This window comes from Apis mellifera, linkage group LG9 (genome assembly GCF_003254395.2).
Source record: "Apis mellifera strain DH4 linkage group LG9, Amel_HAv3.1, whole genome shotgun sequence".
NCBI classification, from domain to species: Eukaryota; Metazoa; Arthropoda; class Insecta; order Hymenoptera; family Apidae; genus Apis; species Apis mellifera.
Genome location: NC_037646.1, coordinates 2,958,496 through 2,985,864, shown reverse-complemented (window position 1 = coordinate 2,985,864; position 27,369 = coordinate 2,958,496). Strand labels below are relative to the sequence as shown.

At 27.0% G+C, this 27,369-nt stretch overlaps 1 protein-coding gene across 1 annotated transcript in view; it reads right to left on the bottom strand.

Annotated features, from left to right (window-relative positions):
• Positions 1-11,523: 11,523 nt before the first annotated feature.
• LOC412011 (muscarinic acetylcholine receptor gar-2) overlaps positions 11,524-27,369 on the bottom strand; it is a 56,262-nt gene continuing 40,416 nt past the window's right edge. The window contains exons 3-5 of the mRNA XM_006558358.3: positions 16,074-16,273; positions 15,182-15,376; positions 11,524-14,991 (exon numbers count right to left, since the gene is read on the bottom strand). Of these exons, the coding sequence (XP_006558421.1) occupies positions 12,716-14,991; positions 15,182-15,376; positions 16,074-16,273 (2,671 nt within the window). The 3' untranslated portion in view covers positions 11,524-12,715. The remainder of the gene's footprint in view (positions 14,992-15,181; positions 15,377-16,073; positions 16,274-27,369) is intronic.

Here is a 27,369-nt window from a genome sequence, read left to right as displayed (position 1 = left end):
TCTTTTATTGATTTATTTCCTTTATTCTTTCGTAAAATTTCATTTTAATTATTCCCACGTGAGTTTAATGAATTATATATATAATAATAATATAATAATTTTAACATAAAATTGCATCATTGTTTTGTTCAATATTAGATAATATTTATAAGTTAGTTTCAAATTCTTTTTTAAAGATAAATATTTTCATATTATTATAATAATATAATAACTTCTTAAATTCTTATCACATAATTTTAATATATTTGATATCTGCTCTTCTACAACATTCTAGCAATACAAAATAATTTTTAATCAATTTTTGTTTTTTTTTTAAATTCTGAATTTTAACGCTAATTTAGCTATCTTATAAAAAATGAAAATTATCAAGAATAACAAATATAAATTTCTACTTATATAATATTTTAAAAGAAATTCTCATCTATATATTTAAAACTTTTTCAAGAGAATCATAGTTTTTTTGAAATTAAAATTAAAAATTTTAAATCAGAAAGTCAATTAAGAGTTTGAAATTCAAAAACTTAAGATTTCTTCATAAAAATTGAAGAAGAAATTGAGATTAAAATAGAACAATATATTATTATTTATATTAAAAATTCATTGTGGAAAAATCATTTTATGTTTTTAAAAAAACTGAATATGTAAAACATTAAGTAGTATCATATAAAAAGCTGAGATATAAAATATTACATATAATTATATAATAAAACATAAAAGATATCAATAATTAGGCTATATAAATAAGAATAATTAACTATGCAAATGAACTATACAATAATTATGAAATTTAATGAAAAACACAAGACAAGATAATTTAAAATTGCATTAACTGAGTTGAAATTAGCATAAAATTTTATATTATATAAATCAGAAAAATTTTGAACATTCAACCTTTCAAATAGCAGATGTTTACAGAACACTGGAAATAAAAAATATTGTTTGGAAAAAAAATGACACAAAAAATGTAGAAATACAAAAAAAAAGCATAATATTCTATGAATGATATTCTTTAATATTCTTCTCTCTTAAAGCAGGCAGATTTTTTTACATGTTAAATCAGATATATTATATCAATATATATTATTATAGTAAATGAAATATTATTTTAGCAGTTAATAAATAAATAATATAATAATATTGTTAAAAGAAATATAACAACTATTAAAATAAAATATTTACAGATACAAATATTTATACATAGCAGAAATTTAAAAAATGAATAGCACAATAAATATAATTTTTATTACATTTATATTAGATAATAAAAAAGTAGTAAAATAATGAAAACATAATGTAAAATTTGATTATCAAAATCAATTTATATAACATGATTAATATTTAATGATTTATATTTGAAAACATCATATTAACAATATTTCTTTTTATTTTTTATTTTCGTCATTGTATATGTTTTTGTTTAAAACATTTATTTGTTTTAGATGATATTTCAATATTATACCTAATATATTATTAATATATTTATATTTTATTATTTTTACATATCTCTTTTAAATCTTATATATTAATATTGAAAACTTAACTTATTAACCAATTGTAATTTCATAGAATCATTAGATCCCATTTAAACATAAAAAGTAAAATATATTATTATTGTTAATTGACAAAGTAATTATATATTTCTATTTTATTTAATAATTTAAAATATGACAATTTAAATAATAGAATTTTTTATATTTTTGTATATATATTTGATGTAATATAAATCATTATTTATATAATTATATAATATTAATTTTAATAAGTTAAAAATATAATAATTTAAAGATAATAGAATTTCTTTTTATTTTTATATATGTATATAATTTCATTTAAAAAACTAAATGTGATAATAATAAATTGTTTTAAAATTGTCATCAATTAATTTACTTTAATTTACTTTTAAGTAAAATCAAATTAAAAAACCTATATACCAATAAAGAATATTTATACGTAACATAATGGAAAATAAAATTAAATTTTAGAATTGAAAATCAAAATATTAAAATTAATATTAGTGAATTATAGAAATATTTGGATTAATTAGACTTTGATATTTATATTTAATATAAATATAAATAAAATAAAAAATACAATATATTGAAACAGAATAATAACTATACTAAAGAATGAAAATATTTTGCATAATATAAATTATTATTTAATATATTTAAAATAATATTGAAAAAACAATTTTCATATTACAAAAAATTAATAGTTACAAAACTTATTATAAATTATATAGTTATAAAAATTAATATATAATAATATATAATATAATGTATTATAAATTATAAATTTTATTAAATTCTAATGAAAATAATAAATTTTATATGACTTATTTATTAATTTCTATTAATAATTTGTAATACATATTCAAATATTTTCCTAACTTTACTTTTTTGAAAATTATTTTCTTTTAATATTTAAACAATATTTTGTACTAAATTAAAGATTTTTTATTTTATATTTATTTTAGATATAGATATAGAATTTAATGTTTAATTAATATTTTTTATTATATTTAAAAGTATTTTTATTTAAAAGAATATTAATAAAATTAAGAAAAGCAAATTTATTGATTTAGTGATTACTAATACTAGAAGTTAATATTGTTCAATAGATATAAAAAACTTTTACTTTAATAAATTAAATTTTAATTAATTAAAATATAATTGTGATAAAAATAATCATTTTAATACAATATAATCACTATCATTTTAATTTAACATATTATATTATTAAAAAAATTATAAAATAAAAATAGATTAGTTAAACAAGAAATTGTAAGGACAATTATTTGTTTAGCAATACAGCAATTCAAATAAATTAAAATAATATAAATAAGAGTTTTATTATTAATAAAATAAAATATTTTACTTTTATTTTATAAATGTGTAAATCTTATTAATATTTTCATAATTTCCAAAATATTAAATTAACTATAAAATTTTCCATTGTTTCTTATAACTTTCAATTAGTTTTATAAAATATGAAATTTTTAAAAAATATAGTATTAATTGAAAGTAATAATATATATATATAAAAAATATAATTAAGAAACAAAACAATCAAAGAACAAACACTGCATGCAAATCAATATTTTAACGTTTTCAGAAATCACATTTCAACATAAACAAAATACTATATGTACCGTTGTTTAAAAAACTTCATTTGCGTTTTTTCTCCAAACCTTCGTCTTTATTCTCATGAATTGAAATATATAATTTTATATTGCAATTTATATATATAAATATTGTAAAAAAATTCTTATTATTTTTTTAATATAAACAATTTTTCATATTTAAAAATATTAAAACATTAATTATCTAATATTTTATATTAATTGAAAATATAAAAAATAGCATATGTAAATGCAATATATTGTTTGTATCGTTCTAAAATGATAACCAATACGAGAATGAAATATGACAAATAAATATCATTCTGATGATTTTTTGTTAGTGAAAGTTTTTTTACGTTGAATTATATTTATAATTAAATATGAATATATTTCATATAATATAAATGCTATAACTTTTCTATAAAATATATAGAAAAAATGAATGCATAATTCTTAAGAATGTTTTAATATTAAATTTAAATATTTTTAATATTTTAATAATTTTATTGTAATAACATCATAAATTTTCTTGTTTATATATGATATATTTTATAAAATAAAAAATATTTTATTTTATTAATCAAAAAAAGTTTTATGCATAATTTTGTATTATGAAATTTTGATTGGAAAACGAATTCAATTATCATAATCAATTAAAAATCTCTTAAAGAATTTCGTTGTGCAGATTATTATATTTATTTTCAAAAATCATTGTGACAGCATATTTCCATAAAGGTATGTTAATTCAAAAAAATATTTATTTAAATATTATTTAATATTAATATTTAATATTTAATATTTAATATTTTTATTACTATTCTATTATTCTTTATAGATCTTTAATAATATTTTTAAATATTTTTAAATATCTAATAGTTTATTGTACATTATTTTAATAAAATCAAAAAAAAATCAAAAATTATTTTTTTGATTATCTATTTAATTACTAATATTTTTTATAATATAAATAAACTTTGAAATATAAATTTTTAAGACAAAATATAATTAATTATTGTTTCATTTTAATATAATTTTATTATTTATTATTTATTTGTTATAATTTATTTTTATACTTTTTTCCATTTACATTTCATATCATAAATAATAATTTGATTCATTTTAATAAAGATAAATATATTATTTAAAATATTTTTTTTATTGAATCATTAATAACAAATTATATTTGATGCTTACACATGTAATTGATGTATATTATATAAAATATTAATATGTAAGGTGTTAAAATGAAAAAAAAAAGATATTCAAAAATAAATTTTATATATTCATCTGTTTATTATCTTTCAATATCTATTATATTTATTATTTTCCATTAAAGATAACAAAAATAAAAAAAATATCTCTTTTTATGATATTTAATGTTATTAAAATAAGTAATTTAATTATTATAAATTTATGTTTCTTAATGTAGTATATTTATAAATTTATTACAATTTAATAATAAGAAGAAAATATTAAAATAGAATAAATATTTATTTTCATTATTTATAAAAAAATTGTGCAATGAAAACAAAGAATCTTATTAAAGGTTTAACATTTCTTTATTATTATAGCTATTTACATGCTGATTTAATGATTAATATGTGTTCTATTCAACTTATATTATTCAATGAATTCTTTTCCTCATTATCACATACTAAAAATATATTTAATGAAAGTACAATAATATAGAACAATAAATAATAAGGAAAAATTTGATATTTGAATAATATTCTTTTCGTTGTTTATAAATGAAAAATTTGTGTGAATGATATCAATTGTTTGAATAAACTATTTTTATTATTTAAACTTATTTAAATTTAATCATTGTTTGAAATAAAAATTTCTTTTTGAAAATTATTAGAATTGTTATAGTATTTAAAATAATCAATGATAAAGGTTGTGAATATTATACATAATAGTTTTTTTACAATTATAATTATATCACATTATTCACTTTATTGTAATTCTTTCTGTATATATTTTTTTATTTATATTGAATAACTGGATACATTATCATCCACCATAATTGATATATATTGTTACAGCTGCATGCACAATCGTAAATAACAAAAAAAAAAAAAATTAATACTATTTAACTATAACTATGTCATTGTAATTCTGTTAACTATTTTATTTATATGATTGAGCTGCCAATATCGAGTCGTTCACCATTATATCGGTAATCAACTTTATATTTTGAAAAATATTAAACCATATATATACAGAGTGCAAGAAAATTCTTTCGTACTTATCAATTTATGATATATTTATATATTTTTACGTAAATTGATATTTTATGTAATATAACAAGATTACATTTAAAATGATATAATGATTATTGTTTTAAGAATTTATTTTTAATAATATGTAAATTTATATTTTTCATTTACAATTCATGCTTCAGAATTCATCTCTAAGAATTTTGCCTCTAAAAATTGTAATATTCCAAAACAAAAATTACAAAATAAATTATTTCTTTATTTTCCATTCAATATTATAATTTTTTATTGCACTGTGTATACATATATATGTCACTCTAATAAAATTTCTTATTTAAAATATAATGTAATTTTTCTTATAAGAATTCAGCATATTAATATGTTTTATGTATACATACATATAGCATCTGAATGTTGTGCAGCTGTATGTTATTAACAATTTTACAGCGCTATTAAGTAGACGCGTCCATTTTAGTTTTTTTTTTCTTTATTTTTTATTTAAATATGTAACATATATTCACACACTTTATTACATTATTGACTGTCGCTAATAAGAACAGTTTTTCTCTATAACACAATTCTCCTCTACCAAAACTACTTTCAGACATGTGACATTTAAGCACTTCTATCATATTAATGACGCTTGTAATATTAATTTTTAAATTTTAATATAATTTGTTTATTGGACTTGCCTTTCATGTATTATTAGCGAGGTTTTGGAAAAGTCTATTAATATTTTAAAGATATATTTACATTTGACAAAAATTTTGCATAATATTTTTTAAAACGAAATTTTTTTTTTAACAAGTAGAAAATTAGTTGTAAAGGATGATAGTAAGCGTTATATTTCGTTGTAATATAACTGTTCATAAAATAATATTTATATCAGAAGAAAAGATTATGACATTCAGAAACATTAAATAATGTTTATAATTAAAGTTATTAATTAAAAGTTAAAATGTCAAATGCAAATATATCTTAACTTATATATTGTAATAATTCACATTATTGATTGACGAAATGTAAGAAGTTTTTAATATTTTCAATTTTTATCTTAATATGCACATAGCTTGCGATAATGTATTTGTTGATAAAATTATATTATTTTTTCATATTTTTTTCTTAATTAACCCTTAAAAGCTAATTGATCTATATTTTTGTAGTATAATTATATATTTTACAAATATACTATATATTTGAATAAAAATGATTTCTTTTTTTTTCTTTTTAGAAAACTTCTATCAAATTCACAAAAAAAAGGAAGAAAAATTTTTAACAAAGATTTAATCAAAGTTTAATATATTTTGAACAATATTGTTAGCTCTTAAGGGTTGTTGAAGTTCAGATTGTCCAGCGAGAGCACGTGCAGTATTGTCTAGAATTTAATTACAACGAAATATTTTTTCATTGATCCCATGATAGACAAGGATGTCCATAAAAGCACATTATATTTTCTTTTGTCTTATAGCAGATCAGTTTCTTATTTTTATATATAATTAAATATAAATTAAAAAATTATTAAAAATCATAAATAAAATATTACGTAATTTTATAATAATATCGATGAATTATATTTTCATGAATGTAATAATGATTATTAATTTTTTGTATTTAAATATACTTTTATCTTAAAAAGAAAAAATAAAAAAATAAGAAATAATTATATATCTCTCACTAACTAATTTTAAATAAAACTAATATTATATTTCTTCTATTTTCAATTATACATTAGTACAAAAAAATATAAACATACTTAACTTTATGGTAATATTTTATACAAAATACTAGTGTATAAGAAATGAGTAAAATTTGATAATTTTATTTATGATTTCTGAAAATAATACTTGAAAAAATGTGTACAATCTACAGTAAAAATTTCATATAATAGATGATTCTCTTGATTCTCATCAAGAATTGAGTATAAATATTTTAAAAAGAGCTTAGTAATTTAAATGGAATAAATAGTAAATTATTTTAACAGTCAAAAAGTCTTAAAGAACCTATTAAATATTATGAACTTATTAAATATTATTAAATATTCTCGCAATATAATCAGCCTTGTCAGTCAATAAATTGTGTGTCAAAAAAACGATATAAATTAAATTAAATTCTATTTGATTTCAATAAAACTAAAAATATAAAATAATATAATTATATGTTATATACAAATTGTTTAATACAAAAGATTACACTAGATATAAAGATTAAATAGTTTATATCAATTTCGACACATTTCATTACTATTAGTTGTACCTTATAAGATAAAGATTTGTGTAAAAATTTCTATAAATATTAAATTATGTAAAATATAAATTTGAATCACCTGAAATAATAAAGTAATTAAATTTTTATCTTTTTGTCTAGAATTATCGCATTAATGTTATTAAAATATTTTTGATATAAATCAATAATACGTATGTTTATTTTTTAAATTAATATTTAATAATTCGTATTTATAGAATTATAAATTTTTACCATTTAAAAATGGATATTACATTTAATTTGTCATTTTAATTGTTACACAGTATTTATCATAATTTTTTTTAAAGAAGAAAAAGGAAAAATATCATCTTTCCAATTGATTTAAAACAATTTTATTATTTTAAAAACATTTTTGCAAAATATAAAAAATGTAAAAAAACATAATATAAAAAAAAAAATAAATGATACACGTATATAAATTAAGCAAAAGACAAAAGATACAATATCTTATAAAATATCAGTTTTCATTCAGTAATATGATTTTTAATAGCGAATCAAAAAACCGATCCGCAGCATGACTCTCGTATTTTTATCTGTATATACTGTGTTTTGAGGTAGAAAGAGTGAAAATTCATCAGGAGATATCGCGAGCCATTGTAATGAATCGAGCACTTGTACGCCCATAAACGAACGTCTTAATTGATCTTCAATCTCTTTTAATTGAGACTAAACGTGGAGTTTTTTTTTTTTCTTCTTCTTCTTCTTTTTTTCGACTCATTTTCCCAACGCCTTATAGCTCATTAACGTTTCCCTCCCCCCTCCCCCCACCCTTTTTTTCGTTCTTAATGACTCTGCTTCATTGGTAGGCGTTAACGAAGAATACTATGGCGATGAAAGCTTCGGCACACAGAAAGAAATGCAGAGAGCGCGAATATTCATTTTCTCCACGGCAAACGTCTAGTTATCATCTAGGCTTCATGCTTATTTTCTTCTTATTCGTTCAACATTAACTTTTAATTCTTTCTCTAGCTCTATTACGCTTAATTTCTATGAATCCGAATCTATCATTATACGCTATATTTTTTTTTTTTTTTTTTTATGTATACTGCTACTTGTGATGTAGCTTATAAGCAATTTATTTATTATTTATTTATTTAGCGTGTTTCGTTTTAACACAACAATTGTTCTTAGAATTGTAGACGATGAAACGTCAGCTGTTTGGAAGCGAGTATATTAACTATTATGCATTGTATATGCAAACATCGAACTTTTAAGTAATTACCGTTTTCTACAAAAGTCTTAAATGATTTATAATATAATCCTTTTTATACACTCTTTTTGTATTTATTACAATTTGTACATGTATATTAAAAATATTAACGTTTGAACAAGTGGAAATAACTGTTAGCAATTTTAATTTTACTTCAAGATTGGTATCTTTAAAGTTGTAATTATTTGCATTGAATGTGTGATGACCGTTTGTCAATTGATAACAAGCTATTTTAATAATGGAAATTCTACATTATTCTGGAAAAATTTCAAATGTTAGATCATTTCGAATTATCAAGAAAGTAATAAAATTAAGAGTTATGTATATTTTCTTTTCTTTTTCTTCTCTTATTATATTAAAGTTGAACAAATGCAATTTAATAATTTTGATTTTTCAAAATGAAAACGTTGTTATAAGTATTTTGGAAAGTTTATTATTATATAAAAACTAGGCAAAAATTGATACAAAATTGATTAGAATTTTATTGTTGAAAAAATAAAATGAAATAAATTATTAATTAGAATATATGAACGAGATATAAGTATAATTATATATAATTTATATAATAAAATTTATAAAATAATTCGTCATAACATGATACATATTTTTATGTTAATGTATAAATACATTTTTTATTCAATAATTTATATTACAAATACATCTAAGACTTTTGCACGGTATTACACATTCTTCTATTGGAAGATTGATTTTCGATTTATTGATCATTTTTAATTCCTTTTGTTGTACACGTATTATATGCTAATCATATGTTTCGAGTTTCTGAAAAAATTGACATTTTAATGTATGTTATTCACTTCCATTTTCCATCCTGAAATTTCTATTTATATATATATATATATTTTTTTTAATACTATTTTTTCAGAAATTTTTAATTTTGAAGAGGAAAATGATTTTACACGTTTTATACATAATGTCATACTATGTATAATATTCTAGATTGGACAATTCTAGTAATTTATGTTCAACATCCTTTTTTTTTCAATTTATTTCTTTTCATGAAGTAATGTAATTTTCTTCAAACAATATATGTATATTATATGTTATTATATAACAGATTTGTGAAGAAGATCAGGAATAATTATAAATAAAATTTATAAAAAAATCACTATAAGAAATAAATAATTACAGATATGATATAAATATAAATAGGATGACTTGGTATTGGCAGTGAATTTCGAAAAACGTTGACAAAGTATCAACATAATTAAAAATGAATTAACATAATATTTTATAAATTATAATTTTTATAATTTTTTTCTTATTTTGTTTTTTTTTTTAACCAGGATGCAATATAATTAGAAAATCGCGTTTCTAAATTTCGTTTCAACATTTACATGAAATTGAGTCCATGCCAATTACGTATAATGGTTCATAATAACGATTGATAAATACATTTAACCATTCTGAATCATTTAGAATGATTCATCTTTACATCGTAAATTTACAATTATTAACATCACCAATATGAAAATTATATTTTTACGAGCAAATTGTAGTTTACGTAAATTACCGTGCGAGATAACTTGGATTTTTGTAAAAAAGATACAAACCCTTGAAAATGATTAAATCATGGGGAAATATAAATATTGCCAGTTTTTTTCCTTCGCTCAATATGCAATATTGCATAAAAGTGCTATTTAGTATTATAAAAGTAACTTCACAACGTACGTATTTACGAAAAAGAGCGAAAAATATTGATCTTGACATTTGACATTGTCGCATTTGAATCATTTTCTATGTGTATGTAAGAGAGTTAATCCCAATCATGAATGGTAACTGTGGTTTTATGTAAAATTCTTCTGTCGTACGGTATAGTCGTTTATTTAAAAATATATCCCTCGCAAAACATGACATTTTGGATTAGGGATTTGGATAATGTTTTTCTTTATTAATTAGTGATTGTATTGGAAAAGCTCGATTAATAGTATCAAAGTTGTACATCGTTATTGGATTAGTCTCGTGAGATCAATTTAAATGTTTCGACAGTATCTTTAAAAAATATGTTCTTTTTTTTTTTTTTTTAATAAAAAGCATACTCAGTCAAAATGTTAATCTATTGCATTATAAAATCTATGGAAATTCACGAAAGTCTATTTTTATCGTCGAAATAAATGTTGATAAATAATTAATATTTGCGTCTAAGGAAGATTGAAAATATGTAGCTATGAACGAATGAAACATTTATACAAACGTGTATAATTGTAACTCGTACAAATTGCTCATCACTTATTACGACGAATATTTTACGAATGAATTAATAACACTGGCGTACAATTATTTTAGATTTTTAACTATTATATTTTATTGCATCTAACAGTTATATCAATTGATAAGAATATTTCATTATTTTTTAGGTAATTATTTATAAAAAAAAATATCTCCATCTGATTTTGATGATTTTTTAATATATTGTCATCAAGTTGAATTGTATTATGACAATTAAAGTGGATTAAGAAAATTAGTAAAAATCATTGAATTGTCAAATAAATATTTATTCAATTTTTGGTTTTATTTATTCTGATTTCATGATTTTTGGATTTGAGTTAGCTTAGATTATTAATAAAGAACAGACAGACAAGTAAAATTTTCAAATTATTTAAACAATAATTTAAACAATATATTCAAAAATCATCGAAATCGAGATGGTATATTTTTATAAATTTATTTATTAATTTAAATTTTTTCTGACATTTCATATTTCTTTGTATTTCATATTTTTAATATGTATAATTTCTGAAACATACGAATAAAAATATTTTTTTGTATCCTCTTGATGATATATGCACTGTTACTTTTTATTTATTTTTTTTTTTCTTTTTTACCAAGACTAAAATTTTTCCTCGCGCGATCTCCACGTTGGATAAAATCTAAAATGAATTATACCAGTGTTATCGACGAGTGTTCAAAAACTCCTTTCGTCGGAGTTTGAGTATTCGGTATAAGTGTGTTCCAAGTGTGATGTTTGAAAGCAAACATTATCGATTAGAAATCCACTGGACGCTCGTTCACGAGGACAGCACCAAATGTAACTGAATTCGGAGAAAGAAGGCCCGTGTATCAGTAGGCCACCCCAAGGCAGTGTGTACATAGATAATAAAATCCTTGTCTCTTTGGTACTTCTTCGAAACGAGCCATCTCGATCTGGTTCGTTGCTCGTAAAAAATATTTGTCTATCGTTGAACAGATGAAAGCATAATCCGCGTTTTTAAAGGCTCGTGCAACGATACAATGGCCATGTTACGATTGGCGAAAATTAATTAAAGCTTTTTCTTCATTCTTGTCTCGAAAATATCTTGTTCATTCCGATGCGAAGTGATTTTTTTTTGTCTTTCTATTCTAATCTTATTCTCATTCCTCTTGTTTTCTTTCCAACCGACGACGAACGATTCGATCGTTCAAAAAAAACCTAATATCCTTTCTTTCAAAGAAATATCTCAACTTGATGTTTTCATCATCGAAGCACTTATTGTAAAGCGATTATTACTGTAATAATAACGCACAGTTATCTAAATACTACAAATACGTTACGTTTCTTTCTACATTTTGCTTTTTTTTCCTTTTTAATGCTTTCCTGCACAGAATTTAACAAATATTCATACATATACATTATGTACATCCGAGTCTAAAACTACACCAACGCATCCTATTACTATATACACGAAGCACACGGTACTTTTTTTTTTTTGCCTGCGTTTAAATCGCAAGTCATCCTACTAATCTTATTGTCCAATTTGACCATTAAACAATGGCTTTGGTTTAAATATTAATTCGGTATTTAATTAAACGGAAGGCCTTATTCACCTTATTTTCTCAAAGCATGTTTACTTCTCTCTTTTTCTTCTTTTATTTACTCCTCTCTTCGCATCGAATCCCCTTCCTCCTTTACGTCATGTGCAGATCACCTTTCAATATTCTCGTAAAAGTCTTCTTGAACTGTTGGTTGGCCAATGCGTAACAAAACGGGTTAATGGGGCTGTTTGTGTAACACAAGAAATACGAGAACATAAATAGATGCTCGTTGGTGCACGGTTTGTTCGTACAAAAACCCTCCACTAGCGCCAAAATGTGATACGGTGTCCAACAAGCGACGAATGCGCCTAGAATGAAAGATATCGTCCTGAAAGCTTTCCGAGCCCTGTTCTCGGTCCGTGATTTCTGCCTGCTCAACAAAGGATCCCTCCTCTGCGTTTTCGTCTTCAAACGTTTCCCAATCGTCTTCACGAAGTCCTTCCTCGAGCCACCTTCCTCGCCGCCCCTCGTGTCCCTCTTCTTCGACTGTTTCCTGCTCGCCGTCTCTTGCTCGTTCCCCGTCGTCCCGGAAATCGTGGGCACCATGCTACCGCTGGACGACGAATTCTGCGCAGGGTTGATCCTCGTTTCTTGATCGGAGTACCGATTCGTCCCGTTGTTCTTCTCCACCGAGTGCGTGCTCACGATCGTTGTCACCGGTTGCTGCTTCGTGTCCTTCGCTTTCACGCTTACCTCCGTGTGCACTTTGCTCACCGTCGGCGATGTTTGAGAAGCGACGTTCGACTTTTGCGTGATGAACACGCGGGGAGGATGCGTTTGACTCGAGGCGTTCGACATTATCGGTTGGCTCTGCTTGCCCCCCGCCGATTGCTGATTGCTCACTTGCTGGGCCGTGGCTCTGATCAGCGCTGCCTGCAGCAAGCTGGTGTTGGACGAGGTAGGGATATTACCTAGGATGGGGGACGAGGGGGCGCTGGAAAGGGGATTCGCCAGGCTGTACGAGAAGGAAGACGATGGACTCTCGTAAGATGGGCTGGGCAATATAACCGAACTTTCGTCCATGTACCTCAAATCCCCTCCGTCCAACCCGGTCAGAATGTCGAAAGTACCTGTTGTCCCGTGAGAGGACACGACCAACGACTTGGGTCTGTCCGTGGACGAGGACGTGGACGGGCTGTCGGACGCTTGGGGGCTGCTTCGAAACTGCGTGGGCGGTGGTATGATGTTCTGTTGGCTTCCGCTGATCGAACGGGCGGAAGCGGGATGAGTGGGTGGCGAAGTCTCGGCGGAAGTGAGGGGTCGTTGATGAGGGGTCGCGTCCCCGTTGCAGTGAGACTGTTCAGGTGTCAACGTTTGACTGCTCGACCTGTCCGGTTCGAGCACGTTGTCCGTGTCCAAGAGGCTCGACTCTTGTATCTTCGGCAACGTTTGAGCTTTCTGCGTGGCCATGTCGCACGTCGGGCCTGCGGCCACGGGGAGGAGGAGCTTCTTCGATGCTTGCACGTTCAGATCGGCCTTGGCAGGAACGATCCCGTTCAAGTGGCCGTTGGTGGAGAAAACCGGGAGGGCGCCGGTCTGCGCTACCAGGCCGGCCAAGGAGGATCGTTTCCTGATGCTGGCGAGCTGTTGGGAAGCAGGGCCCATCGTGCTCTCCTCGTCCGAATCGAACGCTGGGCTGCTGCTCCGCTCGGATTTTTCCGTCTCCGTCGGGGCCACGCTTCCTCCTGTTTGCTTCTCCGTCGAGTCGGTCACGCCCATGGTTCCGGAAGTCTTCGACGAAGTCTTCTGGCCTGAACCGTCGCCACCCCCCTCCTCGTCGCCCGACGCGCTCAGCTTCGGTTTATCCTGGCTCAAAAGGGTGCTCTGCGTCTTCGATATGCCTATGCCAGCCGCCCGACCCGCCATACCCGACATCGCGCCCGCGCTGAGGGCGACCATCGATTGCATCTTCCTCTGTTTGGCCTCGCTCTTCTTCTGCATGTCGTAAGCCGTCTTGTATATACCGCCGTACAGGATGAAAAGCACAACAAGCGTGGTCCAGTAATAACCGATTATCAAAGCGGTGTTGAAAACGGGATCTTTGAGGAATTGAACGGTGCATTGGCCGGGATCTAGGTCCCTGTAACCGATAAAGTGCTCCCAGCCGAAGATACTGATGAAGAAGAGCAAGGCCGGTATAATCCAGGTGATCGTAACCATCCAGATCACGCGATTTTTCGTGCGCCAGCTGCGATACTGGGCTGCTATTTTCACCGAACAAAATCGATCGATTGTGATCAATAGTACCGTGTACTGGGATACCAAGCATACCGTGTAATCTACGGACAGCCATAAATCGCAGAGCAAAGGTCCAAGATTCCAATATCCCATCAGAATGTAGACCGTGTAGAATGGCATGGATACAGTTCCTGTTATAACAAACGTCGTACGTCACGATTAGGAGGTTAATTTGAGTTAACCGGAGTTATTAGTTCGGTCGTGCTGTGCAATTGATTTATCGTTAAGAAAGTGAAAAAAAAAATTGCAAGCAAGTAGAATACGAATTATTGTTAACGCGAGGGATATGTTTGTTTATTAGGTGAGAGACGAGAGACTTACCAATAAGCATATCGGTGGCCGCTAATGAGGCGATGAAGTAGTTACTCGGCTGTCTTATAGCCCTATCTACGATAAATGCCAGGAGGACGAGAATGTTACCGCCGACAGTTAATAGTATACATAATGCGAGGGAGAAAGCGATCAGTATCGTCTGCCATAGTTCGAAGGGTGGTAGAACAGGTGTGAAAGGTTCCGCTGTTTAATATATATAGAATATTCATCCCATTTGTTTTTACTTGTACATATGTGTATTTTTTCAACTAAAATTAATTTTGAATTATACATGTATATATATATATATTATATAACAGTGAAAATACGGATGATAATTAAAAAAAATAATATTTTATTATGCATATAAAAATAATTTGAATTATACGAAATGCATCTAATAATTAAGCTGAATTACAGTTCTTTTCTAAAAAAAAAATATTACGTTTTTTAACAATCTTTATCATTTTATGAATGCAACTTTTTCTTAAAAATAGATTAATCTTCAGATTCAAAATTTTTAAATAATTTACGCAAATTATTGTTTTCTTGAATTTTGAGAATTTTGAATAGCAAAAAAGAACTTTAAACTTTAAAATTTGAAAATTATTGAGTTTCGAAAATTTTTTTTTTATATAAATTGTTAAAAGAAATTAATATCTCGCGAAATATTTGAAATTTTATAATTTCCACTTTTCTGAACTTGTTCAAAATTGCGTTTAAAAAAACAATTGCACCTGCGTCTTTTAATTACGAAGATTAAACGGTATACAAATTTTCTCTAGAATTTTTTTCTAATTTCATTTGGAATATAGTTAAAATCCAGCCCAATTATTAAATCCCCCCCCTTAATTAAGCACAAACAAGTGATACAGTATCGAGAAAAATTTAATTATGTTACCGGTTGATAAGGTTGTTGCGTTCCCCGTTATCGTTCCGTTGGTAATATTTGACGGAAACCATTCTGACAGAAGTTCTACATATTCCCCACTGCTCCAACGTGGATCATCCGGGTCAGGCCAGCTTCCATTAAGCTGGGAGCATTCCGCTAAAACTTGATTGTACATGCGACAAAGACGTTCCCGTTGCCTCTCTCGTTTCCTAAAAATTATTTTGAAAGTATTATATTGTTCGTATTAATGTTGTCACAATATATACATAACCTCTTAGTTGGTCAAAAAAAATATTTGTCTCCCTGAGCCATTATTTCAACTCTCTTTTTACACGAATTTTTACTATTTATCATTTTACACAATTATTGTAGAAAACAATAAATATATTAATAAATAAACTTTTATATTTTTGTATACCAATTTTTATATTTACTCTCAGAATCAATGAATATATAAATATATTAATACCCTGTATATTCTATTTACTATATTAGTGTAACTTAATTATTTAAAAAAAAAATTTTAAAAAAGAAAGATAAAAAAAGATATGTTAGAAATTAAATATAAAATAGTATATAGAAGACTTTTAGAGTACAAGTTAATTTCAAGTTAAATTCATGTACATATTAATTTGATAAAATATTTATGGATAAACAAAGGTAATGCAGATTTACCAATAGTAATTAATATTATAATAATTGATCATATATCCTATTAATATTTTACATATTTTCTATTAAATCTTTGAAAATATATTTTAATTATTTAAAAATCCATCAGTCTGATAGAATATTTGAATTATTGTATTCTTTCTCGAGCAAAATATAAGAATTTCTTATTTTAAAAATAAATTATATGATAATAAAATTATCAGGAATGGGACGTGACACGATTTGCTACGAAAGAAGAATAAGAATCGTAAGAGTGTTACTTCTTTAGTAATGTTCGTTAGCATCGAAGAAAATGTGACAGCGGTATTTCCTGATTTTAGCTAGTGACACGCATGCCTCTTGCTCTCTATGAAACATTGCTGCAGTGGCAACACGAGAAGCAAGTCAAAGGCTGAATACACCGGGCGCACAATGAGCTTGAAATAAGCATGAATGGAACCACATCCATTCCTCCGTTCGCAGGTCCCTGTCGCCAGGAGGGAAGAAACGATGGGCCTCCGCCTTAAAGAGGGTGACTCGTTTTTAAATAATTTAGCTACTCGATCGTAGCTACCCCTTGGTTAAACGCTACCTTCATCCTTTACATCCAACTTTGTGAAAGATGTGATTAACGTCGTTCATTCATGAGCTTATCTTGCAAAATATTCATCTACTTTTCTCTATCTCTTGCCTTTGAGGAGAGAAAAATATAATCGAGTATCTCAACTGATAAATCTCAAAGATAAATTTGTATTTTGCTGTTTTATTAATTTGTTATTATTAGACTGTGAAATATATATAAAATATATGAATTTCTTTATTATTATTATTTGTTATTTATTATAATTTGTATTATAATAGGTAATTATAATATATTTTTTTTATTTCAGGTAATAATGTTGCTTTTATGCAGGAAAAATTAATTTATATGCCAAAAATATTCATTCAACGTCGCAGGATGTTTGAATTTCTCCAATATTGTGCCATAATTTGTTTTATTCATTAATAATTTCATCTTTTAAAACATTGTTAATTTTACATATTTCATTAAAATCTGAATCTTTTTGAAGCATTTTTTTTATAAAATGCTTAGAATAAAATTTAAAAACTAATTTCAATAATGTTTTATTTGCTAACTACTTTATGATTTGGTTATTAATATTTTAATATTTGCAAAAAATATAAAAATGTGTAAAATAAAAAATATATTTCTATCCAAATCTCATCTCTTTATTTATTTATTGTAAAAATATGCATTTAAATAAATATATTTTATATAATATACATAGTTATAATAAATATCCATAGTTTATTTATTATTATATTTTTATTTTATTAGTATTTTGATTATTATATTGAATATTAATTTTTAAATTGAATAACTTGGATTCCATCATAAATGAATATTTTACAATAATTCTTTCCTTATAAAATTTCTGTTAAAAGCTTTACATTTTTTATAATATTAAAAAGATTAATCAATTTCATTAAAAATAACAAATGTTGAAAATATTGAAATTGTTCAATTTTAACATAATTTTATTCATTTCAATAACTCAGAATACATCAAGAATAAAATTGTAGAAAAAATTCATTGGGAATACTCTTGTAAATTTTAAGAAAAGAAACTTGGAATAATAATTCCTTTTAATTCAGTTTCATATATTATAATACATTATTCCTTTCAATATAACGTCGCATTGATTAACGTACTTCTAAGATCGATGATCGAAGATTGGATGAAACGAATGGAAAAATGTAATATAAATATAACTTGTTTTCAACTATTGATTTAGGGAAAGACGTTACAGAGGGCAATATAGTTAATGTCTTAGGTTGGACATTAGATTTGCAAATCAATGAGATCGTTCTAAGATTATTAGAACGGGTCTCTCCGAACGCAGACAATGAAGTCACACGAATAAAAGATAGAGAGATGAGATCCATTGTTTCAATGTTCTCGAGGGTAAATACTTGTCCTCGTTATAGTAGGCTTTCTCTTCAAGTTGCGCCACCGTGAAATGATTCGTAAATACTTGTCCTCGTTATGGCGGCATCTCTTTTTTACAGCTCTAGCAAGTGAAATGATTCGTAAAGAGGAGCCAACTACCTATAATTAATTGGAACTTGCAGCGAGCTTAATCACCAACAAAAAAAAACATAATGAATCAAAATGTAATATATTCTACTTGGAAAAGAAACATGCTTTCAAATTTGTCATAAGCATTTATTTATTATTAGATACTTTAAAAAATTAACCAAATTAAAGGAAAAATAATTAAATAGTGAGATAATTTTGTTGTTAAATAATAGAAAAATAATGTATGATAATGTGAATGATTATTTATAAAATCTGTGGAATAATTCTATAAATTATTAGAGATTTGTAAAAGTATTATCAAGTATTACAATATTTATGATCATATTGTGAATAGGATATATTAATTTTGTAGATTTTGATTCCTCTATATTTCGTTACTATAAAATATTATAAAATATTGACATATTAAATATATTATTTTACAAGACTAACTCTCAAGACTTAAAATTATATATACACTATAATATCATATTTAAAACATTTTCTACTTCTACTACTTCTTCAATTATATTAAATTTCATGAAACAATTCTCATTCAATTCTCATCCTCCTGAGAGGATCTCCTTTTAATTATTATACAATATGCAACTCTTAATTCTGAATAATCAGAGTAAAAAAAAGAATATTTAAAAATACAAATTTTCTTATTCCATTTCTTCTATCTTCTTTTCCCTTAGAATCACTTGGAAAAAATATTTATTTTTATTTAATAATAATAATAATTATTATTATTATTTTTTAAATGAAAATTAGAAGAAATCGGTTCACGAATTAAAACGGATTAAAAGACACTTGAGAGAGTATTTAAACGAGTTCGAAGAGGATACGAGTATCGAGTAAGAGCCGAATGCCGAGGAGTAAGGTACTTACTTACGTAGCGTGGGGTCGTTTGCAGGGTACTTTAGACGAGGAAAGGGTGCTCGATGGGTTGCCGCAACAACTCGTGCATCGAAACAAGGGTAAAGTATCCATTTTGTCTAATGAGTTGTAATGCCCGCTCATCAAGGTCATTCAACCGTGAGTCGAACAGCCGGAGACACCCCTCGCTCGGCGAGGATTTTCCATTTCTCTCGTATTTCGATATTTTTCAAACGAGTCGCTCGAAGAGGAGGGAAATTTAAAAAAAAAAAAAGGAAATGTACAATCACGATCGAAAGTGTCTTTGCACGAAACGTTAATGTACGATAGGTTTCAGATAAATGGAGAAATGGTAGATTGGTGGAAATGAAAAAATTGTTAAACTCCTTTGTATCGCGGCGTCGTTATTGGATAATTGTCTTCTATTTTTTATTAATTACGGACGATTCGTAATTAAAGTGTTGTGAAATTGCACAGGTGACCCAGATCTTGTGGGTCTAAGAAAAAAATTTCAAGTGCACTTAGTTAAAGTCTGTAGTAGACTCAGTTTCCAAAAGCTTCTGTAATAAAAACGCAAATGTGTATGTTGCATAAAGGTAAGTAAAGATAAATATTTTACCAAGAGTCGGTTAATACGGATTGCGAGATGCGAGTAAACGACTCCTGAGAAGGCTCAACCTTTGCAAGAATCGTGGAAATTTATTAATATTTCAACCGGTAGATAATAATTGCATATTCCTTTCTAAAAAGATAATTGTAATTATGAAACAGTTATTCAACGAATATGTATTATAAATAGAAATTTGAAATATTAATATCTCAATTCAATTTTTCTTATCAAATAAACAAAATAACAAATGACAAGATTAATATATATATATATATATATATATATATATATATATATATATATATTAAAATTGCTTTTAAGAATTATTCTCATATTTGGTATTTTAAACTTTTGTAAGAAATTTCCTAACTGAATCAAGATATTGAAATTTGTATTACAATATATAATAAGATTAACTTTTTGCATTATGATCATATCATCTCTAATGTTTTACGATTCTTTCCCCAGAAAAATAATTATAACTTGAGAGGTCAAAAAATTCTTAAAGATTATTTTTTATACTAATCCATTATATATATATATATATATAGTAATTGTGTTTTTAGGTATATATGTATATATAATAATGTATAAACTTTGTACATTTTTTCTTATATGGTGAACACTTAATAAATTGAATGCTTTGCAGGAAAGTAGAATTTTTTTTAAAATATTCATGTTTCTTTTACACTAAAATGAGTCTTTAGAATATTAATGCGTAGATGATAGTCCATTATCTTGTATATCTCTCGTCTAACAACTATCAGCATTCATATATGGAAGTTGCTATGCCTTATGATGAACTATATGACGCGTTTTGAATATTCATGCATTTTTACCTCCACATGTCATCCATTTGAATCAAATATGTAAAATTTGCTCTCATCTCACTTTTCATTTCGTTCGTGTACGAAATATTTTCTAGGTGCCATGCTGGGTGAGTAGGACAATAGAATAGAGATGATTTTATATGCAAAAAAATAAAAAAAAAGAATAATATTTTCATTCGTAGCTTCGTTTCTGAAAAGATCGGAATCGAGGTGAAAAAAGTTTGATTAATTCTCCACTGGATTATTGATAGAAGATTATTTTATGCCCAAAAATAAATAAAAAGTGCAGAAAATTTTTCTTTCAAATTCTCCTTTTCAAAGAGATATCATATTCGATTTTTTTGAAATCTACTATCTAAAAACTTTTCATTTATTTTTCGAAAATATAATAACCCATTGAAATTCAATCCATTAAATTAAATTCCTTTGCATTTGATAGTTTTTTTAAAATCGAAATCAGGAAAAAAACCTTATTCTTCTCTTTGTGGCTCATCTGGATTCATTCTTTGGCGTGAATACATTTGAGAGTAAAATTCTTGAGAGTTCTGCTTGAAAGTTATTTTTCGCTAATGAACAGCGTTGCGAGGGTGAAAGTTACTTTCGGACATCCATTCTTCCACGCATTGTCCACTTGCGAAAAAATTGCTCTTGAGAATTATTCTCATATTTAGTATTCTAAACTTTCGTAAGAAATTTCCTAACTGAATCAAGATATATTGAAATAATAAGATTAACATTTTGCATTATGATTATACATTCTTTCACCTCTAACGTTCCACTTCTACTTTTCCCTTAGAAAAATAATTATAACTTGAGAAGTCAAAAAACTCTTAAAGATTATTTTTTATACTAATCCATTTAATAGATAAATTTAATTTTATCTAATAAAAATTGCATCTTAAAAGGATATCTCGTGGGAAATAATTCATTCGTACAAATATTTTCTATATTTTATTACATTGGCATTTTCTCTCGAAGACACGTGGAATAGTTGAATTCAGTGACAGGCTGGGGTGTACATTTCTGCGTTAAGGATTTACGCGAGAGTCTCTTTCTCGAATGAACGATACTCACGTGGCGGATATTCAGTTCCTCTTGAATACCTTGAGATGAAAGGAGAGAGAATTCAACGGGAGAAAGCTCGAGTGAACCGAAATAGAAAACGGAAAGATGTGAGAAGTGACTATGGGCATATGAAAAATCCTTTTTTTTTTTTTTTTGATTAAAAAAAAAGAAAAAAAAAAACAGTTCGCGGATCATGCTTTTGAATATATATATATATAAGTGTGCTAGTTCCATTTCGTGAAAATATTTTAATTAACTTGGTACTTGGTTTCGCAATAGGTGCTTTAGTTCCAAATCATTTCGTTCCTTCGTGTTCTATAAATTATTTCGAAAATATAATGTTTTGATAACATTCGAATGAAACGATGGTTATCGCATAATAATTCAATCTATACGAGTTAAAAATAAAGAAATTAATTATATACACTTTTCATACGTTTATTTATACATCGTTTAATTAAAATTATACAGAATAATATTATGTAATATTTTGTGTATGATGTATATAATTTCTATTTTTCTTCCAAGATTAATCAAAAAATTGACAAAAAATTTTCATCTATCATCGTAAAACCGTATTACCAAAGTAAATTTTATTTCCTTCAATTGTCCTCCCATTCGTCTCATTTCTAGCAAAAAACCAAAAAAAAAAAACATCCTTGCAAACTGTTTGCCGCATTAAAGCGAAGCATCTCATAAAAAATGGGCGCGATCCATCGAAGTTTAAAGAGAACTTGCATGCAAAAAAAAAAGAAAAAGAAAAAAAGAAAAGAGAGTCCCAGTTAAATTTCATCCGTCCAAAGTACCTCCTTTGTTTATATTGTTTCTCGACTTTCTCTTTGTCCCGTGAAAAAATCCCGTAATTTCCAAATTAAAAAGAAAAGGAAAAAAAGAAAAAAGAAAGAAACGATGAAAGAATTCAGAATCGAAAAAGTTTCTTGTTCCATATACTATAAACAAGAGGTTGAAATATATCGGCGGTAATCAACGCCGCTTTGCACACGCCTTAGACTCCTCCATCCTCCTTGTGTATATGTGTGCCAAGAGGATGGTGAAGGGTAGCTGGTATATAAGCCCCGTTAAGCGGAGGATCATCGCCGTGGAATGGCACGATCATACGGATAAAGTGAGAAGGAGAAAGACGGATGGAAAGACGAAAGGGTGGGAAGAGCGGAAGAAGGGGGATCCACCGTGGAGGGGGTTGAGGCGAGGAATTTGTGGAGATGTGGAGAGGAGAGGCAACAAGTACATAGCGAGCAGGCATCGTTCCAATATTATGTGAAAACGCTGCTCCCAGTTTCGTTTCGTTCCGTCCAAGAATGAACCAAAACTACGAGCTGCCTTCCGTTGTATCGACAATGTCGCCGATGAATGACAGACACAGCTTCTTACATAGTATTGCGACGACATTGTCAGAATTTGCTGATTTCAAGAGAACAACTACTCGTGGAACACTTTCGCATGGCTTGAGCTCAATCGCTCACGATTCTATTGTAATTTTTCGCTAGGAGTTTGGACGTTTTTCTTTTTCTTTTTCCTTTTCTTTTACTTGAGAAATTAACATCGTCGGTTTCAATTAATTAATTGTTATTGGTGGTTTCAAGCAAGTTTAAAATAACTCGGAAAGTTATTGCAAGATCGAGTTTTTCATTAAGGAATAATTTCTTATCAAATGGAATTTGTTTAATCAAAAGAATTAATTGAAACTATGGGATATCTATTTTTAATTTATTATATTCGAAAATTATTATGTTCGTATCAGAAAGATTAAGATAGATCTTTCGAGATGGATTATGCTTTTAAAGTCGTTTCGTTACATTGAAACGACAAAGTTGATATTATGATATTAAGCTGACCTATAAATTAATTACTTTTTTAACAGTGTAATGCCTAAATGCCTAAATGCGAGAAACTTTTAGTCGGTCAAACAAATTAATCGAGTTATTTAAAATCACTCGTGTAAAATAAATTCCAATCGGGAAAAAAATAAACGATTGGAGTTGAATCGCTTGATTCGTAACTTACTTTTACTTAATTTACTTAAATTATCCGAGCTGTAAATTTTATAGATTTTCGAAGTGAACGAGTTACATAGTCGATGTAGCAAAAAAAAAAAAAAAAAAAAAAATAGGGCGAGCCTAAACTTTCAAAGCGAGATATATTTATAGTGAAATTCTATGTTCCGTACGAATATGCAATCGATAAAGACTTTTGACAACCCATCAATCCTCGTAAGATTTATTTTGGAGAATGTGTCATTCTATTAATCTCTAAAAATTTAAGAAAGATTTAATATTCGATATTAAATACAGATAATTATGAATTTACATATTTAACGTCTCATTTATAGAAAATAATCAGAGATATATATATAGAGAGAGAGATGTATATACATTCAAGCAATTTGATGAAGCTTTTAATACTGTATTATTCGAGTGTAATGCCTATACGTATATCTTTACCAACTTAAACAAGCTTTGGAAATTGAACATACATTTCTAATTCGTTTTTATCGCTATAATACGAGGCGAGCTGGCTCGCAGAAACGTTGACTCGTGACACGGATTATACGGATGCATGTGTGCACTTATATTATTAGTCAATGTAATTCATTCTTCCGTCTCTAGCGAGAAGACCGTGGAGAACAAAGCCGTGTAAGGGAGATTCCCTTGTGATTAACCTGTACGGTTAGCGTAGTGTGTATAAAGTATCTCGAATAAAGATTGATTAGAAATTGATGGAGGGTTAATTGCTTTTCATTTTAACCCAAAACTAATCAACGACTAATGATTAAATTATTCGTACGCAGTACTTCTTTGCTTTCATCGATCGATCGATCAATTACACATTTAATTTGGAAAGAATAAATTTAAAAGGGAATTCTCAATTATCGTATAATATAAATATATTACAATGATAAAAAAATTTAAGGGAAAAGTTTGATAGAGTACACGGCTTGATAATAGAAAAATATCGAGAATAATCCATCAACAAGACGCGACTGATTTACCTCGAGAAGAGGAGGGTGGCAATGCCATGACGAATTGTCCGCATCACACCATCCATTCTTCGATGCTTCCTGCTAACCCCCTCAAGGGAAACCCTATTTTTATTTTCTCCTCCTCGTCGCATCTGGATGCAGTCTTTGAAAAGGATGCCTCTCGCCATGCACGAAATACATAACCCATAGCTGCAGGGTGATATCTGCTCCCCCCCCCCCGTTTCTTCCCGTGACATCGTTTCCTTAAATTCTGCGATGCACCTCTTGTAAGAAATAGGCCGTTATCGCAAAAAAAAGAGAGAGAGAGAGAGAGAAACTTGGATCCACAGAAACTTGCCTCGTGCATGAATCGAATCGCACGTCCCTCGTTTCGTTCGCTGGACAGGTGAGCTTGAAGCGCAAGAAATATGGCGTGAAATGACGTAAAATGATTATAATATATGATATTTTCCAACCTAAATTAATAACTTCTGATCAATTATATTTTTTTGCAGAATTGGATTTATTAAATCTTTCATAATTTGGTAATTTTTGTTTTAGAATTGAAACGATATTTGGGATATACGTGTCGATATCGAGATAATAAATATGCCAAATTTTTGGATATTTTGATAATTCATTAATTTTTTCTGGAAATAAAATGCCACGTTTGGAATATAAATCGATAGTAATTATGCCAAATAACGAGGATTCAGGATGAAATCTTTAATTGAACATTTTAAACTATATAATTTCTGAAGTTCATTTTAAAATAAAATACCACAAGAACAGTATAATTTTATGACAATTATTAGACGATGTCTTATTGAGAATTAAGAGACACAGAATCTTCTGTGGATTCTTTTTTAAAATCTTTAGTTGATTGAACTGAAGAATTGATTCAGATTAATGATGAAAGATTAATTATGAAAATACTACAACTTTCTAATCAAATCATGAAATTGTAAAATTTTTAATTATACTGTTTTAATCGTATATTTTATTATTAAATGTCAGAGCACATGCTTTTTTTATCTTTATATTTTAAACTTTATATTTTTATATTTCTTCATCTTTGGTTATGTTTCACTGGCTTGGTTGTAGTTTGCCAACGGCAAAAATGAAAGAAAATGGGAACAAGCGAGGATGAGTAAAAAGTAGAGGGATATATTCTACGTGTTATACATTCGTTTTAATATTTCGTAATTTTTTTATCGTGATTAAGAACATTTTATTATTGAGATCTCGGATAAAATTCTAGTAAAATCGAAAGACAAGATAGAGATTTTAATGCTTTCACGTAATTAAGATTCTAGAAATTTCTCGCAAAAGAATGGAAAATATAAGATAAATATATTTTGAACGCGTTTCTAAATATTTGTTTTAAAAAAGTGGAACATTATAATTTTTAAACTTCTTACGTATTTATTAATGTTTTTAATTATTTAATAAATTAAAAATAATTTTTCTCCCTTCGATTTCTAGAAAATGAAATAAATTTTTAAACGAAGAATAAAAAAGAAAGATAAAATGAAAGAATTTTTTTCATTTAAATAGATTTCGTTATCCCGATATTTGCGAATGCTTCACAATTAAATCCAAAATTAATTTTTTTAAGTAGCAATTTCATATTTATATCTTTTTCAAACGTTTGGAAAATACTTTAATATTTATTAGAATGAAATCTGTTTCGTATAAAGCGAATAATGAATCAAGTTTTTAGCAATTTGACGAGGTTACATCTTTCCATTTAATCCCCTTTTGACTTTGCCCTTGTTTTGTGTTGATTTTAGTTTCATTCTCTGTGCTCAGAATGAAATTCGGCGCGCAAAAGTCTAGAGATGAAAGTAGAAGTTAGCAGAAAATTTCCCGAGATTGAACGTTGCTGCGGTCCAAGAGAATTGGCACTAAGACTAGATTCATCACTTGTCGAAAAATTTCCTAACTTCTTTGAAGGTTTCTCACAGTTTAGTAAGAAACTTTCAGTATTGCTATAAACAAGCAATTTCGTTATATTACAAATTTTAACCGTGTAATTGTTATTCAAAGATGTATCATCGTTTGAAAGTTTCTGATTTTGCTTAGAGATACAAATTCCATGATACCATAGAAAAACGAAACATCATTTTACCCAATTAATAAATAATGATAAATTTCGAACCTTAATAAAATAACAACAATAAAAGAATATATCAATTACAAATATCAGA